Source organism: Panonychus citri, unplaced genomic scaffold (assembly GCF_014898815.1).
Source record: "Panonychus citri isolate SS breed McGregor unplaced genomic scaffold, ASM1489881v1 Contig00095, whole genome shotgun sequence".
NCBI lineage: Eukaryota > Metazoa > Arthropoda > Arachnida > Trombidiformes > Tetranychidae > Panonychus > Panonychus citri.
Genome location: NW_026515500.1, coordinates 1,017,713 through 1,038,416, shown reverse-complemented (window position 1 = coordinate 1,038,416; position 20,704 = coordinate 1,017,713). Strand labels below are relative to the sequence as shown.

General features: G+C 29.6%; 1 protein-coding gene across 7 annotated transcripts in view; it reads left to right on the top strand.

Moving 5' to 3' along the window:
- The window catches only part of LOC128387925 (cAMP-specific 3',5'-cyclic phosphodiesterase, isoforms N/G-like), a 40,241-nt gene extending 19,912 nt beyond the window's left edge, over window positions 1-20,329 (top strand). For 2 of the 7 annotated variants that reach the window (XM_053347225.1, XM_053347222.1), the window contains exons 2-8: window positions 17,107-17,286; window positions 17,401-17,783; window positions 17,884-18,374; window positions 18,718-18,879; window positions 18,978-19,538; window positions 19,626-19,755; window positions 19,831-20,329. In XM_053347225.1, the coding sequence (XP_053203200.1) occupies window positions 17,107-17,286; window positions 17,401-17,783; window positions 17,884-18,374; window positions 18,718-18,879; window positions 18,978-19,538; window positions 19,626-19,755; window positions 19,831-20,099 (2,176 nt within the window). In that variant the 3' untranslated portion in view covers window positions 20,100-20,329. Of the gene's footprint in view, window positions 1-10,148; window positions 11,434-11,466; window positions 11,839-17,106; window positions 17,287-17,400; window positions 17,784-17,883; window positions 18,375-18,717; window positions 18,880-18,977; window positions 19,539-19,625; window positions 19,756-19,830 lie in introns of those variants that run through there. The other 5 variants (XM_053347218.1, XM_053347221.1, XM_053347219.1 and 2 more) reach the window with 5 other exon arrangements.
- The last annotated feature ends 375 nt before the right edge of the window (window positions 20,330-20,704 follow it).

The window sequence follows — 20,704 nt, the reverse complement described above, 5'->3', positions numbered from 1 at the left end:
AACATGCAGAGAGATTGATTTGATTGGAATGAAATTTTCAACCTAATCTCTCATGTTAATATTATTATACAATATTCATCATCATCATCATTGACTCCCTGTTAACCTTATTATTTGTTCCTGAAGATAAATTGAATTCTCTCTCTTTCTCAGCAAACTTTGATCGACAATCAAACATGAATGTAAGAAGAGTATTAAAAAGTTCAATGATGAATTCTTGGTGTATTCATACAAATATATGTGAATAAATGATAAATATGAAAACCATGACAAAACAATGAACATAAAGATGATAAAAATGAACTAAAAGGGAGAGAAGGTGGAGTGGGAGATGAAATTTTCCAATTCCCTGTGTGTCTCATGTCAACATTTACCATGAATAACTGAACTTTTCAACACAAAGGGAATACATTTCATCGGATGATGAAGATAAAATATTAGATATAAGATGAAGATGAAGATAAGGACGATCAGATGATAGAGAAAGGAAAATATCCTTTGGGTAGTTGGGTTTAAATTCTGTCATGGGGATGAACATGAATGATGAAAAGTTCTGTTAAGATGAGAGAAAATAGTTTTCTTTTCTTCGTCATATTTTCTTATCTTTTCCTTTTCCTTTAACTGATTATTTTCAATGTTGTTTGATTTGGTTCAACAGATCTGCCATTCAGAATGCTGGATTTCGGTGTAATCATGAACATGAATCAATGTGAACAAAATATGAAATTGAAACATCAGATGATGTGAACAAAGATAAATGATAAAATAGGAAGAGGCAAATAAATTTTCTCCATGAAAAAATATTCACCAATTCCCATATTGATATTACAGGTAACAAGAAAACGTCCAGAATTGTTCATCATCATCATGGTTATCATGGTGAACTATTATATTAACATGAGATTATTATATTGAGTAAATCTATTAATCGATGACGGTAGCAAATGTTACATTGTGTTTCAATTGTTTGCTTCCTGAGCCTCATCTATTACTATCATGTACCTCATTTGTTATAATATTTCTGGTTATTACATGATAACCATCATGAAAGATAATGATGATGTTTCACCTAAAACTGAGTTTTCTGTTCATCAACATTAATCAAGTTTCAAGTTCGCTCATTTTTTCAGCATTGTATTTGTAAAAAAAGAGCCAATGACAAAGACTGATTCATATTAATAATCATAACGATATCAGAATATTTTTCATCAGTGTATTATTATCATGATTATCATGGAATCTGGTTGTTTATTATATTTATTGCATTTATTGTTCCTCTCACTGATTTATTATTGCTCACTTATATTCTTGAATATCTTAATCATGTTGAGTATCTTTCTCAATCCTTGACTTATTCAGATATGAGTTTTTTTTGTCTCTCTCAGGGTATTATTACAATTGATATGGAAATAGTTTCTCCTCCAATTTCAACAAATTACATGGTACATGAGATTTTCTCAGTAAAAATGAGATGAAGGAGGAAGGAAAATATTTGAATGTGGTGGATAAATTATGAGAATCGGGTTCAATTGTGGACAAGAAAACACCATGAATTCATGGATATTGTTGATATTTTGTTTTCCTGTAAATCTTTCAAATTACATGATCAGAAACCAAGGAAAACTTTGGAATCAGTTTTGAGATTTCAAATATTATGAATTTTATTATAATTTATTACATGGTTTGGATAATATTGTGTTGGTGATGTTATCTGAGTTGCAAGTTCTGGTTTCATGAGCTAATCAATTTTCACTTTGATGATCAAATTAAATTGTATCCATCAGAGTAGCGATGAACCTTAATGATATCAGAGACAAGCAAAGACAAAAACAACAACAATAACAATGATGATGATGAAGATAGAAACTGTTTACTGTTATCTAAATGATAATATGATGATGATGATGATGAGAAATGGGAACTGTTAAGGAAAAGTAAAGATAAAGATGATGATAAGATAAAGATGATGGAGAAATGAAATGAGAGACTGAATCAAGACCCATGGTAATAATCATGTACCTTTGTACATTAAACGATTATTATCATGGATGAGGATGATAAATCCAATAAAAAAGAGAGTAAAATGAAAGATAAGAAAGGTAATACCTTTTTTTATCGATAATAATAAGATTGTCTCTCTCACTTTATCATCTCTTTATCAATGTTCATCATGATATCACCTTGATAATAGACGATGATAATACTTTTCATGTAATAAGATTTCAAGTTTCAACTCAACTGATGAGAAACTAATGATTCTTTGTGATAATGATTAGCTTGAAGATAATTTCATCTGAAAATCAATCAGATAATCAACTGGATAGTATTACAAATTGTTCATCTTGATAAAACCAAATGAATATCGAGTCTAATTGAACTGATGAGAATTGAAATTTTCATCAAATTCTGAAATTTAGTCATCATATTGAACTGAACTTTCGTGATCTAAATATCGCTAGAATCGGAGGAATCGACATTCATTTATTACTTTTTATCGGTTTAAAGATTAAATTGTTTGATATTATTGAGCGAGAATAAAAAATTTCTCCGATAAATAAATGAGATTTTCTTATCTTCATGAATTTTCATGATACTTTATCATGTTCATCCATTGATTGATAGACTAGAGTGGTTGCAATTTAGTTAATTGAGTTTTTTTGTTGTTGTTGATGAAAATAATTGATGTTGGATGCTGAATATATAATAAATTATTTATAATGAAAACAAATGTTATCAAACTGTTGGGGAAAAAAGGTTCAATGTAAATAAGCAAATGTTCAGGAAGATGATGAGGATAAAGATGAGGATGAGATAATGATACCAGGGTAAACAAATCAAAGTGTATTTGTAATATTATTTCAATATTGATTGTGAGATATGATGAAAGTGATTTGATTGAAGAAAATAAAGAAAACCGATCAGAATGGGAAAAGTTAATGGGAGAAGAAGAAAAAAAAAAGTTGAAAAAACTTTTATTTCCCTGGTTATCTCATTCAATCAGAATATTCAATTTCTAGGCTGAATTTTTCATGATAATTCAGTGACTTGTTGAATGTTAAGTTGCCAATGAGAATAATATTACAATAACATTGAATTTACATATAGAGAAATTCAATTGGAAATCGTATTCAAGTTTAACCTTGATTTTGACCCTTTGATGGTTTTGTTAACATTATTATTGGTAGTGAATTAATTCAGACAATTAGGATAACAATTTATTAAATGAGTTGAGTGGTGAACAGAAAAATTCTGAGTGTAAGCAAAAAATTAGCTTCAAATTTTGAGGTTAAAATTGGTTGTGTTTTATTTTCACATTGAACCAGAAAATTGAACCTCAACCTTTTGTTTTACTTATGCTTTACTAACCTGAAAGATTCAGTCAACTGAGTTTATCATGAAGCTGAATAAGCAAGAATCATCATTTGAGATGTTGAAAGGTAGATTAAGGATGATAATGAATTTTGTTTTTTCTTCCTCTTTTTTGTTCATCATAATCACACCTTAATTTTCAGAGTTTCTGGATTGTTATTAAGTTAATTTACTTGTTAATATCTTTTCGTTAATTGTTAATCAACTTGTTTTCTTTCAACTGATTCAAATCAATCAATTACATTGAATGTAATCATTTCTTTATTATTATAAGCTAATTGTTGGAAACAATTAACTAACAGTCAGTTGGTTTGTTACTATTTCGATATCATAATTGTAACATTGTTTCAAAAGTTAATTGAAATGATTAATCAAATTGTATATCAAACTTTTCTTGCAACTTAATTACTAGAGTTTGTTGTTAATTATTACGATTAATTTTAACTTTAATTTACATTTGATGAAATTTAATCAATACTATTAAAGTTTAATCACGTTTCTCAATTGAATATCGATTGAGTTAATTGTCTCTCTCTCTCTCTCAATTTAATGGATTTTGAGTTAAACAAAAAGTAATCAACTAATTCAGTTCAATTTATCGTTGAACTTTTTTTAAACTTGATGATTTTGTTTGATTAGCTTAATTATCATGTTAATTACTAAGTTGATCTAATTGTTCATTGGATCTGATTTTGATGTTTGTGTTTCTGAAAGATTCAGCAATTAACATTTAAAGTTGAATATGTAATATAAACAACAAGGTTGATCAAGCTGATTAGTTAATTGTTAAGATAATCAATTTTTGTTTATAATGAGTAAACAATTATTATAAACGTTGATGGTTAAAGTTTGAAAACCAATTGTAATCAACAGTTCATAGGGATTGATTATCCGGATTAGAATCGACAATTTATCACTTGAAGTTATCAAGTGTTCAATCAATTTACTGATTAAATTGAATCAATGAATGAATTGACTATTATCATTGTTAATATAGCCTTAGGGTGTGTAGATGTTGTTGATTGTTTTTTTTCACAAAGAACTCGAAATGTTCAACAAAATCGAAGGTCGAAAACAAAAACAATGATATTCATTAATATAAGATGAGAAAAAGCTCTGATGAATCTTAACTCTTTTCTCACTACGAAAATGAATCAATATGATCAACTGAAATTCATTGAAAACTTCATGAAAATCCACCATGAAATAGATTCAGTGACCAGTTCAATGAAAAGAAAATGAATTGAACTTTATTCAACGAAATATTATTTTTGGTTCTCATGTCATGCTAATGATTAAAGAAATTTGAATGATTAAGATCCTGTTTATCATTTTAATTTAGTTCCTTGATTGTTGCAAAAGTTAATCACACAATTTGGATTGATTATATTTCACCAAATTAAAACAATAACAATTTACTGAAAGTTTCACTTGTTTCCAGTTTTTTTATTACGATCAATAAATCAGCAGTTATTAAAGAAAAGGTTAATTTAAATTTCGTTGATTTAATTAAACTTCGTAACAATTAATTATCAACGTAATCAACTCTTGGTTAATATTTTTGTTTTTCCAATTGGTTAAGGGATTAACTGGATTAAATAAATTTCTCATAACCCTTCATGCCCATAATATGTGATTATAATAAAGTTTAATCATCATCATCGTCATCAAATTGATTCAGTTAATAATAATAAAAAGTGATTAGTTAATTTCAACTTTATTATCCTTGTAAATTGTTTGACATTAACCAGGATTATATTAGGATATTGGTGTTGATGTTTAACTAAATCAGATTATTGGTGAAAACTTTATTTACCTTTTGTGTGTTAATCTGTTGATTGTTGACAAAAAAAGTTTGTCAAAACTTGACAAGATTAAGTATTAGTTATATAAATTAAGCTAATTTTGGTTTAATCCAATTTTTACCCATTCGGATCAAAGATTAAGGTTAAATTGTGTCAATACAATAATCAAACTGAAAGTGGTTAGTTGATTGTTATTCTTAATCATTGATTTACTTAATAGTTGATAATTTATTTCAACAATTACCATGAAGAAACAAATGATTTGTAATAAAAATTAAATCCAGTTCGATGTTGTTTACAATTATACAATAATGATAATAATAGACTGATGTTGATTTAGTTGTTTTGTTTGAATGGTTAGTTAATTGTATGTGTGATGATATCTGATGATAATTTAATCTCAAATCATTAACTTTAATTGTTAATTCACTTGGATAATGGTCAATGGTAAATAATGATGATGATCAAATGAGAATAGGTTAATATCAATTGGATCAGTTGGTTAATATGAACCAGGAAAAAGTTTGGGTTAATTTTTTTTTCTGGTTTCTCATTATCACTTTTGTATTGGTTTGACCTTTTTGGCAAAGCTCATTGATGATAATGATGATGATGATGATGAGCAATTGTAATGGTAAATTGTTTGAAGTAATAGTTAAACTGTTGAACAATTAACTTAACCCATTTATTATTTTCCCGAAGCTTATGTATTCAGTTAATTAGCTGCATGAGATTAACCATGAACATTGTTGATTAAATTTGCTTATTTTAATTTTCCAACTGTAATCATTAACTTTTTCCTTCATCTTTTTACCCTTTTACAAAATTAATTAATTAATTGTAATTCATTACTTAAATCAGAAAATTGATTCGGCATAAATATAAAATTATTATCAATGGGAATTGATTAATAATTAAAATGTTAACTGCAAACCAATTGGATAATTGTTGATCTCATGATGATTCTGATTCTGATTCTGATTGTTAATGGTTATCAAATAATCATAAAGGGATCAAAGTTTTGTAAACAATTCATAAGGATTCATGGTGTTTACCATGAATCATGTAACTGAGTCAATATATAGAAATCAATTTCACCCATAGATCCAGTTATCATGTAATATTAGTTCCGGTTTCATGATAAGATAAGATGACAATGATAAACCCTCAAGGTGATACATTGATGACTGAGTAATAAAAAAAGATACAGGGAAATAAATTCATCCTGAGAATCCATTAGAATCTGTTGATTGAAACAACGAGAAAATTTGATTACATGATATATATATATGAACTGAATTTCGATTAATCATATTTCAATTTCAGTTAATGTTTGCATTTAAGTAACAATGGATTCGGTGAAAAGTTTCATTTGTCTTCAGGTAAAAGTTCAGTGAGGTTGAGATTGTATCATCTTCAGCATCCTCATCAAGTGTGTATATACAATAAACTTTGAAATTAATTAAATACAAGCTCAACTTTTTTTTTGTTCAAATGAAAATTGTATGAGATAGCATGATGATGATAATAGTAATAATAATGATGATGAAGTTTTCATGGTGTTACTGAATTTAGATTCAATGAAATTCAATTGAAAGATAAAAGTAAATTAACTTAGATAAGTTTTGTCTGTTGTTATCATTTAACAGAACTTATTATTTGGATGAGAAACTTTATCGTTGTTACAATTAGGTTAACATTCAGAATACAATTGGTGAAAGAGAAGTAAAAAATTTCAACCTCATCCTCATCATGGTGAAGATGAAACTGATTACCCTGTTCACTCAATTTCAATTTTATTTTAAATCTTTTTCAATTGTAACCAGAAACATGATACAAAGCAATTGCTTTGTTTTTTTCTGCTCACTAAGTTTTTTAAGCTTCTGTTTTCAACTTAATCACCATGATGATATTTTATTTCATTATCATGATAATCTGAGCTGTCGTTATATTATATGAGTATTTGAACAAAGTATTCTTGTGCTATTCTGAAAATCGGAATACTAAAAATATATCTCACATAATATCAATATCTCATGAAATGTTTGCCAAACCTGCGGTTTTACACAACAAAACAACCCGAGAGAAACAATCAATTTAAGATTAGCAATCAGAGAATTGATTTCAATTTAAAACCAATATCTAAATGTCACCATGAAAATTTCATCACCATGTTGACGATCACAATTTTCGAGATAAATAATGAGAAAAGTTCAGAATCAATTCCAAGAATTCATGATTGACTTGTTGTTGTTGTTGTTGTTGTCGACTCTCATTGTCACTAAACTTTAATTATCTTTTGATTCAATTAATCTATTGGCCTTTAATTAACATAATCAACACAATGAAAACTCATATTGATCATTTTTATTGTATATTGATTTAATTCAGTTCCTAAATAATCATCATTCACCTTCTTATCCATAGACAGAAAAGTTTTCCTCCTATTCCGATATTCAGTCTCTCATTGTGATGCAAATTATTTGCCTCTCAATTAATTTGATTTACATATTAAACAGCAATTAAATGATAATAATAATAGGTAATGGTAACCAGGATAATTATTATCATCTCATATAATCATAAACAGAATGATAATATTTGTTTATCATTCTCATGGATTCGGTGAAACTTTTTTCGTCAAGTATTTCAATTTTACTCTTGATCATCTTCAGAATTGATTGCCTGAGTTGATGGTTGTATTGATATATTTTCCCAGCATCAATAAATGAAAATATATCAATAACATGATAGACAATTGAGTTTGAAAATGATGGAGGAAAAAAGTTGAGTTTCATTCAATTTAATTTTTCCTCTTGCTTCATGGTAACGATAATAATCATGAGTTATATTGATACATCATGGAAACATCAAGTTTCTCAATGATAATATAACATTTTATTCAATTTTTTATTACCTCTATTAATATATATTGAAAGGATATTATCATTATCATTGTTTACTCAATTGACTTTTCGAGTGGTAATATCTCTCAATTCATTTTCATGATAATTTGATGGAAAATCAAATGAAAAACAAATTTAACTCTCAATTCTCAGTGAAAGTGAAACTTTATTAGGATAAACATTGATAAGAATATAAAATTTTCTCAGAAATTCTGTAAATTCTGTGAGAATTACATAAAATTTCATTCGGATATTCTGTTCTAATCCAATCAGATTAATAAGATAATGGAATTGTTGTTTTCGAACAAGAAAAGTTTCAGAGAATAGTTTTTCTTTCACTTTCTAACCTTTTCCTGATTATTTAGGTGATATTGATGATATTTAAATCTTGATAAGCATAAAATTCATGAAAAGCACATGAAAAGCCTGAATTCAGGAATCAGATAAAAGTATAACATATTATATTTATAAGAATATTCTAAATGCATTATCTTTACTTGGAACGTGGTGGATTTTTGGAAACCTTTTCACCTTGAAAATCACCCACTGCCATTGTTTCCAGTTGATATTAACATGATAATCATGAGATAAGAGTGAAGGTTTTAAATTTAACAGAATTTAACTGAATAAGAAATTGTATCAACATCTTTTATATATTAATGTTTATTTTTACTTTTTATCCATTGAAAGAAAATTCAATGCTCATGAAGATTTTCATGAAAAACTAATAAAAATCGTAAGTCAATCCAAGTAATAGAAACACAATGAAAATGATGATGATACTGAATAAGAATCAGATAAACGAGATAAATGCATTTTCCTTGCAAAAAGGTTTATCTTTATGCTTTTTCATTGTAATTTCAATGATACAACTTTTTTGTTTCATTACCTGGAGAGAGAGAGAGAGAGAGAGAGAGAGAGAGAGAGATTCAAAGTTACCATGTACCTGGTCAGTTGCTCACTTTATATGTTGACCATTTTTCATTTTCAAACTGATGGAAATAAATTGCTCATTCTAATTCATTCAACGTAACTGTGAATTGTTTTTCAATTGGAATATTATTCCAAGTAAATATTAACCTCTCACCAATTAACTTCCTCATCAAAGTGAAAGTTTCTCATTCAGTTTCCGGGAAAATTTATCGTTAGAATATTAAATTTTCGATATTTTCGATTCTCTTTTCTTTTTTTTCTTCAGAAAAAAACTTAGAAAATCATGAGTAACCATGAATTCTACAGTTTTTACTTCCTATTTTCTTCAAGTTCGCATTTCAAAAAGATGAGGATGATGATAGGAAGAACATTTAATAATAACAATGATAATATTTCCATTTCATTTCTGTCGATATTTTCTTTTTGTTTTCATCATCTTCTTTTTCATTTTATCTCTCACTGAATTTGGAATTTTGTTCATTATCATCTTTTCCATGATGAGGTTTAAGAAGTAGAAGCTTTTTCACCTATTATTATAAAAAGATTCTATCATCATCATTACTGTTATCATCATCATCGTCATCTTATATACACATTCAGGATCACTGAAATTTAGGTGAAAGGAAAACAACATGATTTGAAGATGAAGAGAGGAAAAGATAAAAAAGATGATGATGATGATGATGATGAGAATAGGAAAAAGAAATCCTTTTAAAAAAGAAAGAAAACGGAAGAAGAGAAGATGATGATGACGATGACGAAAAGGAAGAAGAAAGAAAGTGAGAGAGAGAGAGAGAGAGAAACAGATGATTCGATGGGAGAAATTTCTTCCATCATGAAATCAAATTATTCGCCTTAGCGCATGTTCCACTTTTTCTGCAATTTTATCATCATGTTTATCTTCCACCTTTTCTTCCTCATCCTCATCATATTCTCTCTCTTCTGGCTCTTTCTTTCGAATCGAAAGAAAGTGAATTTTGTATCGACCTGCTCTCCACGAGAAAGATTATATTCTAAGAGAAAAGCTGGTTAAAGAGCTCACGAATTTATCGAAAGAGAAAGAAAAAAGAGAGAGAGACTGATGACGATAATGATAATTCCAAGTGAGCTTTTATTCAGTTCTCTCTCTCTCTCTTTTTCTCCCCTGACTCAATGTAAAAACTCACAACAGAAACATGAATCACATGAAGAAAATCTCATACCAGAAAAAAAGCTTTTTTTCCATTGACTTTTACTCTTGTTTACCTTTTTTCCCTTTCAATCTTATTCCAATTACTAAGTTATCATCATTTCCACTTGTTATCATCATCATTATCAATTCATTGTTGTTTTTTCTTTAATTGTTATCATTTCTCCTCTTCCACTTATCTGCAATTAAGTATTAATTTTACTCTTTTTATCGTATTTTTTTTTTGATAACCTTGCAGTTTGCATTTCGTTTGCAATACTCAGTTTATTTTTCTTCATCCTCATCACTTTCTCATGTTATTATTTCATCCATAGTTTCCATACATATATTTATACATCAACGTCTGTGATTGATTCTTATAATCTTGGTATTGAAAAACCATCAAGTTAATCAGCAAGTTTAAAGGATAAACAATAAGTGTCACTAATTTTTGATTGCAATTTATCAAAGATGATCAGTCAACAATCAGTAGACATTTTTGTATCTTTCATGTGAATGTTTCAGTGTTGTTTTTTCATGAGATTTACTATCCACCTGAACCATCATCATTCACCACCAAAGTTGATTGTTAACCGAAAGACACTCATGATAGATTATTAATTTATATATATGAGAATATAAGAGAAAAGAAAAATAAAAGAATCAAAAGAAAAATCAACCACTATGAGGAATCTCAAGTGGATTAAAAGATGTTCATATTGATTCACATGTTCCTCTATTGGGTTCAGTCGTTTTTCATTGATCAACAACACCAACATCCTGATAATCATCACCATTCCCACCCTGCGAAACAATTGAACCAAAATCTTAATCAGCAACAGCAATCAAATCAATTGAAAACAATGACAACAACCAATATGCGTTCATCTTCATCTTCGAGTGTCAATTCAGGTCCAAATGATAATCCCTCAAGTAATCATAGTAACAGTACCAATAGTATTAATAGTAGCCATTCATCATCTAATTCACCCACTCCTGGTGGTGGTGGTTTAAGTGGTAAGGGTGGTGAGGGTTCTGGTGTAAATTCAGGTGGACAATCATTTTCATCGTCATGTAAACAACGTCGTCAACGATTAACAACAACTCGATCTCAATCAGCTTCAATTGCAATGTCATCTCATCCAATTCATCATCATCAACCCGTTCATCGATCATCTTATCCTTCAGAATTAAGGCCAATCGGGGGTATCAGGTTAGCCTCAAGATTCACGAGGAATCGATCCTCGTCAAGGTAACACCCAAAGTTAATATTGACAATAATTAGTAATCATTTGTCTTCTTCTTCTTCTCTTCCACTCTTCCACTCTCCCACCATTCATCTTCCATTCATTTTCTATTATTTATCCTCATTTGCATTTTCATCTTTTGTTTTTCTCTTTTCGAAATTTTCATTTACTCATTCATATTAACCTTTTCGAATACTTTTTTATGCTATTTTACCTTGTTTTTGATTTTCTATTCTTTTTTTTTCGTTTTTCACCTTCATACACACACTCCCCCCTCTCTCTATCATCCTCCTTACCTGATTTTCCTCCTTCATCACCATGAAAACTGGACCATTCTCACCATGTGATATAATAACTTATCATTTCAACAACAACAACAACCCAATGTAATCAATCATTATGAATACCTGGTAGGTTATGGTTAATTGATTTTAATTACAATTAATCCGAAACACTTACCCACACTCTCTTCCTCTCTCTCTCTCTCTCTCTCTCTCTCTTTAATCATATTCAAACTATCACCAAGACATTAAATAGTAATTATAACGATTAAATTGATTACTAGGAGACCCTCAAACTCCTAAACAATTTACTGAATATTGTAACTCGATGATGATGATTACCTTTTGAGTCTCATGAGATTTCAATGCTTTTATTTTAGTTTTCATTTCATCGAATTGCTTTAATTAATATTGTTAGTTGATTAAAAGTTAATTCATTGATTGAAATGATTGTTTGATTACCAATCGTGTTCACATATTGATCATTTAATCAATTGATGTTTACATTGAGGTTAATGGTTTTTCATTGTTTAATCATGATGATGATGACGATGATTATGATTAATATCATAAACACTTTCAGCTATTATGTTGATCATCATTGATATTGTTATTGTAATAATCTTGATTAGTTAATTGTGATGACGATTGAGATTCAGTTACACAATATGATGATTACAATTATCTGATGATTTGATTGATTATGTGAAGAAAAACAAAGTTAATTGTTGATGATAAAATTGATTGTTGATAAATGGATCATGATAATTTGTAATCAATTGATTAAAAGGCTTTTATATCCTACTTTTTTTTTCTTACTGAAAATCAATTAATTACCTTTCAGTTTAACAACAATTAAGTTTACTATCAATGACATTGACATTGTTAATTGTTATAACTGTAATTGAAAATGATGATGATTATTTGATAACTCAACTTATTATCAACAATTTATTAATTACATGCTAGATTATCATGATCACAATGTCATCAGCAATTAATTGATTGTCAACTGTTGACAAATTAACTGAATCTTGATGATGATTTATATTAATCACTAAGTTAATTGTATCGCATTATTGATACAATATAACAGTTGATTATTAAATTGTTTGAATTTGAAAATAATTGCAATTATTTTGCTCATTATCATTTGATAATAACAATAAACACAATTAAAACTATTGAAAATTCAAGATTTAATCAAGTTAATATTAAATTGATTTAGTATTTTGATCATTATTATTATTACTTGAAATTCAATTCAATTAACAATAATGATAAACATAACAGTTGAAATTAGTTGATTAAATATTATGAATTTCATGTTAATTTAATTGTTTGTAAACATGAATAATAACAGCAAATGATTATGCTAAATTGTTTCATTTATTCATTGATGATTAAATGTGTAATCATTGATTGTGAAAGACTTGATGATGAGCATCATGTTGAAGAGGTGGAGGAGGATAAGGATGATGATGATGATGATGAGTGGGTGAGGGTGGAGAGTGGATGAAATCGTTCTGAGTGGTTCTGTGGGTTCGTTGAAGAGGGTTAATTGTCTGTGTATTATTTACATGAATTATGATGATGAAGATAAAGATAATTATGATGAAAAGTGTGCCAAGAACAGAGAAAGTGAAAGTTTCCAAGCTCGTTTCGAGTTCTTAATTAACTTTGAAAATCGAGTTGCAATTTAATCCAAAAAAAAGGATGAGTTCGAGTTCTAAGAGATAATTTTTTCACCAGAATGGAGAATTTTCTTCCTCATCTTCGAATAATATTATGTTCCATTGATTTTTATATCTTCTTATCTTCATCTCTCTCTCTCTCTCTCTCTCTCTCTCTCTGTCATTTTATTCTTGTTCCTTCATTACTGCTTCATCATTCACCTTTAAATCAGATTTATAACCCTGATAATCATGATGATTTCTTGATGGTCATCATGTTTGAATCTCTTATATAAATGGTCAAGTTATTATTTCTTTGTAACTTTCCCAATCAAAGGTGACAGTTGATTCATAGAAATCTGTTTATCATGTTGATTCGTTTTCAGTTCTCATCTTTAATTCAAGACAGGCAAATGAAATTTGCTATTCTGTTATATTGTTCATTATGAGCTACAATATCTCATGATGATGATGATGATGATGGTGATGATGGAGAAAAGGAAAACTCAATTCCATGAACCTTGTTATCCACAAAAAATAACACAAACACAGATATATACATATTCAGGTGATGTAAATAGTTATATCATGTAAAGGTGTATATATGATTATCCAAATGAATAAGAGACAACTATTCATGTACCATGATTAGATTATAATTTTCAATTACAAACCATGATAAATAGGAACAGGGAATCCATAGTTGATAATACACACAATCTGAATGTGAATACAGAAAATGAATGGAGGAGAAAAAGAAAAAAAAGTTCAGTAGATAATAATAATAATTCAGTTAGGCATTTACATGGAAATTGAGTTTCATCTTTACCTTTTCCATGTAATGTGATATTTCAAGTTATAACATGATGATGATACACAAAAGTTCAGAGATTCAGTGAATATCATGGAAAATTGTTTAGACTAAAAAAATATTCGTCATTTGAATTGAAATTTTTTTCTTCTTTAATGTTGATTGTGTCGGAGAAAAACATTTTCTCAGTCAATTGAATCAACGATCTTTCTGTTGATTGTTTCATTTTGATTAATATTCTGTAATTTAATCTCACTTAATCACTGTAATTAATCATTAATCTGAGTTGACTCTTACCAGCTCACAATTAAGATGCCAAAAGAAACGTTGATCCGTTTGTATTATTAAAAAAAAATTTTCTCTTCTCAATTATCAAAATTATTCTCGATTCATGAATAACCATGAACTTCTCAGTGATTTAAAGTTGATTGTAATCGACTAACCTGTTGAATTGATTGTATTACTACAGTTGATTGTTGATTACTAATCATCATCATCACTTTGTCCAATCATCTCACTGATAATCAATTCGTGTACATTTTTAGACTCATTGCAATTGTTGATAATTAACTGATTCCAAAATGTAACCTTCAACTTGTAATTATATTTTGTGAGTTATTAATTGAATTGAACAATTTACTTTGATTGTTTAACCATTAGGATGAATTGATTATGATGATTGTTGCTGATATGGTTTCAGGTTTTAATAGGTTTGATTTGACAAATCAAATTGATTCCCTTTGATAATTGCAATCAGAAACCTGGGGAATTAACTTTGCAACAATAACAATCAACCAACAACAACAACAATCAATCAATTGGAATCAATTGATTTCGAGTTAATTTTTTTTCTCTTTCCAATCCTTCTTGATAATACTTGTTGTTCTTGCTCCGTATTATAAGGTAATATAATTGAAATTGGAAATCGTAAGTTGTGATATTACAACAAAAGAAGATGCTGTAAGAGAAAAAGATGAAAAGATGAAAAGGAAGAAGAAGATGAGAAGAAGAAGAAATTCTTTTTTATCATCATCTTCATCCAGGTAAAAGTTCTGAGCTCTCCCTGAATGAATTTCAAAGAGAATCAGAATGATGGAAACGACAAGTTGAGAGTCGATCAAGTTTTGTCGTTAGTTAATTAGGATGGACAAAGAAATGCAAGTGATTATTAAACTAATCGATGAAGATGATTATCATTATTATCATGGTGATGATAAAGGTAAATCATAATGAGGAAGATAAAAGGAAACGGAAATGTGAATAATGGGGAAGATGGAGAGAGAGAGAGAGAGAGAGAAACTTATTAATGATTATATTGTTAACCGTTAATAGTAATGGTTAACAATTATTGTTCACAATACAGACTAATGATGTCGATTGAATTAAATTAAGTTTACTTGGAGTTGACAATTTATTATTATAATCAATTGTTCAAATGAAATTTAGTCCTGTTAATTGTTAAGACCTCGCTTTTAAATGTAATTGTCAATGATTAATTTTGATCATCATGATTAACTTTACTTTAATGTCTTAGAGTTAAATTGTTTTGGATTAACTTTTGTTTCATTCATCGTCTTCTCAATTTATTTGATTAACCAAGTTAATCAACAACAATTAGCCTTTAACTTTACATGTATCCAAAGGTGACAATCAATTTGTATTAATTTGGTTACATGGGAATTAAGATAAGATTTAATTAAGATGTTCAATTAAATCTGATTGGTAATTAAATTGAGATTTAAGGATTTCAGGTTGGATTAATTTTCTTCTTGATTAACCTTTTCATTGTTGATTGAAATGATTACATGCAAGTGAAAATTAGACTAATGATTGACCGGTGGTTATTTACTTTCGATTGAAGTCGAAAATTGGCCATTAGAACTTTTTGGTTCGAAAGTTTTTTCTTCTTCTTTCGATTTGATTGAACTTTCTTATTTTCGTTCTCAAGGTTTATTTCCTTTTCTTTATCAATCTTTTTCCTCTTCTCTTGGTTGGATGAATAATCGCTCACCGGGCGAAAATCAAAGGTTCAGTTGACATCGCACTCTATTTTCCCGCCGTGTAACTAATCATCAATATCTCACATTTACCGACACAAATAAAGTTCATACGAAACACTCAATGAACTATTCAGATCCATCTGATTGATGATCTGTTGATCTAATCTCAACTATCATTCAAGTGATTTATACACAAAAACTAACTGTAAATCATTTTGATATGATTAATACTTGATGTGTGATTACATTTTTTTATTGGTGATTAATTATTATTTGTTGATTACTGAGTCTCTTCATTAAAATTCAATGGTTATACAAAATTTGATGAAAACATCATGAAATTTGAACCTTGAAATTTTGACTTACTTCAATCTTGTTTAAAATGTTACCTTGAATTGATTACAATTGATTATACAATCAAAAGGTTTCGATGAAAAACAAAACAATAACAACTGATTTGTAATCATGGTGATGATCAATCAAGGATTTTCATGAATTCAATGTTTAAAAGTGAAAATTACAATTTAATTAGTTAATGTAATGGTTTTTTTCACTTGGTGAATACATGAGATTCTCATGTTCACCCAAATATATATATGATATACACTCAGAACTTGTTCAGACTGAATCAAGGTGATCAAATGTATAAAAGTAGAGAGAGAAAAATCTTACCCAATGTTAATTTTGATTGATAGTTTCAATTATCCTGAATGATTAGATAACATGAGAGAGGCTGAGAGATACAACAATTACTGCTCACTGAGAGTAATCTGATTAGAGTGATTAACAATTAGAAGTTACATCTGATTTTCAATGAAGAAAAAGATTTTCCAATAATCAATATGACTTGTGTTTAGAGTTTTTGAATAATCGGTTCTAACTGAACTTTTCTTTCCATGTTTTCTCTAAATAGTTTCGATGTTGACGATTCCGGTTCACCCAATAAACACCTTGATGCAACCAGTCCAAGTACGGGCCTTGTCCTTCAAAATATGCCTTCGAGAAGGGAATCGTTTCTTTATCGATCTGATTCCGAATTTGAAATGTCCCCAAAATCGGTTTCACGACATTCGTCCATTGGAAGTGGTGAATCGTAAGTACAAATTGATTGATTATCGCTCACGAATTTGAAACTTTTTTCACGTTTTCCTTTTTCGACTGTTTTTCATTAATTTCGATTTTTTCTTTTTATCTCTTATTTCAATAGTCATGGTGAAGAAGTTATTGTAACACCATTTGCACAAATTCTTGCGAGCCTTCGAAATGTTCGAAATAACTATATCTATCTTACCAATGTTCCAATTTCGGCTTCCCGGCCCAGGGAGAGTCGACGATCGTCAACAAGCAATTCAACCAATTTTCCGATCCAAGGGAAATCGGCATCAGATGAGGTTAATGCGAATCTTGCCTTGAACACCTTAGAAGAGTTGGATTGGTGTTTAGATCAATTAGAAACTATTCAAGCTCATCGATCGGTTGGTGATATGGCGACGAGTAAATTTAAGCGAATGCTCAACAAAGAGTTGAGCCACTTTTCGGAATCAAAATCAGGAAGCCAAATTTCCGAATATCTTTTAAAAACCTACTTGGGTTAGTAGTTAATAGAATTGAAGAAAAAAAAAGACGAAAAACTAGAATGTTTGATAGAGAAAAGTTCTAAATATTGTTCATATTTGTTCATCGTCTACAGAGAAACAGGAAGATTACGATTTACCGTATCTACGAACTGAAGATGGCTCAGTCTCCCAATTACAAGCTCAAGTACTTGCATCAGTGGCCAGTGGGGCTACAGCAAATTTCACCACCACAAGTAACCGGAACATGAGCTCAATTGGATTATCACAATTACAACAATCACAACAACAATTTCAACAACAATCATCATCATCAGCGGCATCAGCAGCAGCAACAACAACATGTTCATCTTCATCGCCAACATCATCAGTTACTAATAGAGCTAAACCAGGTCTTTCGATGTCCCAAATAACGGGTGTTCGGAAAACCACCTTATCCCATACCAATAGTTTAACCAAATTACCAAAGTTCGGAGTTGAAACAATCCATGAGCCCGAACTTACCAAACTTTTTACCGATGTAAACAAATGGGGCTTAGATGTTTTCAAAATTTCAGAGTACTCAGGTTGCCACCCACTAACAGCCACCATGTATACAATATTCAGGGTATGATGTCAATCTATTCATTCATGAAATTCTGTTAATCTTCCCTCTCTCTCACACACAGAAAATTTTATCATATCTCTCTATTATATGAGATGATGATAATCTCCTTTTTTCATCAGTGATAAAATGATAATACAGTTACATCTCTTTGCTTTTTCCTAATCCTCTTTGTAAAAGAAGGGTGAAAAAGGTAAAAGTAATAACCAAAAGTTCAGTAGATTTTCATGGGAGAGAGAAAAACGAGAAAAGAACTTTTTTTGATGATATTTTCAATATTCTATTCATTGGAAACTTTTTTTTTATTTTCTAATCTCATTCTGGTTGAAATGTTTTCCTCTCACAGGAACGAGATCTTCTCAAAACTTTTAAAATATCTTCCAAAAAGTTTGTCGCCTGTGCTATTACCCTGGAGGAACATTATCTCAAAGTTCCCTATCATAATAGTACCCATGCCGCCGATGTAACTCAATCTGTCCACGTCCTACTTCTTGCACCAGCTCTTGAGGTGAGCGAGATGAACCAATCCCGTTCTCATCCTAATGTCCAAAGTGTCAATCGAAACTCTAATCTTTTCTCTGTCTTCCAAATCTCTATTTCTTTTAGTCCGTCTTTACTGATTTAGAAATTCTTGCAGTCCTGTTTTCAGCGGCGATCCATGATATCGATCATCCCGGTGTCACTAATCAATATCTGATCAACACTTCCTCAGAATTGGCGTTAATGTATAACGATGAGTCGATTCTGGAAAATCATTCACTTGCAGTTGCCTTTAAGATACTTCAAGATGAGAGTACCGACATTTTTGATAAATTGACCAAAAAACAACGGCAAACCCTACGTAAGATGACCATTGACATGGTACTGGCCACCGATATGTCCAAACATTTATCTCTTCTTGCTGATCTGAAGACCATGGTGGAGACAAAGAAAGTCGCTGGATCGGGATTTTTACTTTTAGATAATTATACAGAAAGAATTCAAGTTTTACAAAATATTATTCATTGTGCCGATTTAAGTAATCCCACCAAACCCCTTAATCTTTACCGTCGGTGGGTAAATATGATCTTCGAGGAATCGTTTATGCAAGGTGATAAAGAGAGAGCCCAAGGTCTCGATATAAGTCCAATGTGTGATAGACATAATACTGTTATAGAAAAATATCAGGTAACAAATTCGAAGTGTCCAGTTAACGGTCATTCTGATTGCTAAATATTCACATTCAATGTTTGCCTTTTAACTTTTCGACTGCAGGTTAGTTTTATTGACTATATTGTCCACCCGCTTTACGAAACATGGGCTGACCTGGTCAATCCGGACGCTCAGGATATTTTGGATGCACTTGAAGAGAATCGGGATTGGTTTCAGAGTCAAATTCCTGCAAGTAAGAATTTTCGAAAATAAAATAAGTTGGAATGATTAATTCTTGATTGATTTTCTTTTCTTATTTATATCTAAGGTCCACCTTCGGATGAGAAAAGTGATAAATGTCAACAATCAAGTCAACAGCACGAGAAAACACCCGATAAGAGTGACGGTTGTGAGGATACGAGACATTTAAGTGTCCAAGCGGATAAGATAAAATTCCAGATCACTTTGGAAGAACCGGAAGAGGAAGAGGAAGATGTAACTGTTTCCGATGCGAATCATAATGAGATTAAAACAAAGACAACAGGAATGGCCGATATTGCAGAAGATTCTAGTTTAAGTGAATCGGTTGACAATTAAGTTTAATTGTGAAAACCAAAAAGAAAACATCATCTCGATTATCTTAATCAATGAGAAAATTATTATCACCGAGGAAATGAATTTACCTCAATTAGATCAAAAATCATAATTATCATCAATCACCTCCAACAACAACAACAACCTCATCATCCTCACAATTAAGTTAATCCATTGTAATCATGATAGAGATTAAATTGCCAAAAAAGAAACAAACAATTAACTAATTTTAATGGAAAAAAAAGAAAACAATTAAGGATCAAGAGACCAGCTCAGTTGAAACAATTAACTAATCCAGTGAAAAGTTTTTAATATCAATCCAATTTCAATTCTAGTCTATCCAAATAATTATTACGACAACAATTAAGTTAATTAAAAGGAAATCGGTTAATCACTTCATCACCAACAGTGGGAATATAAACTCAACAATTAAACATTAATTATTGGGTAACAATTAATTGTAATGCGTTCAAACGGGTTGAGTGATTTAATTAATTGATTAACAATTTATACCGAAAACCAGTGCCAACAGTTTAACTGCCCTAATCAATGAGATAATTTAATTAATCATCCTCAGTTTCCCTTCCCCCTCTTAACAATTAACTAAT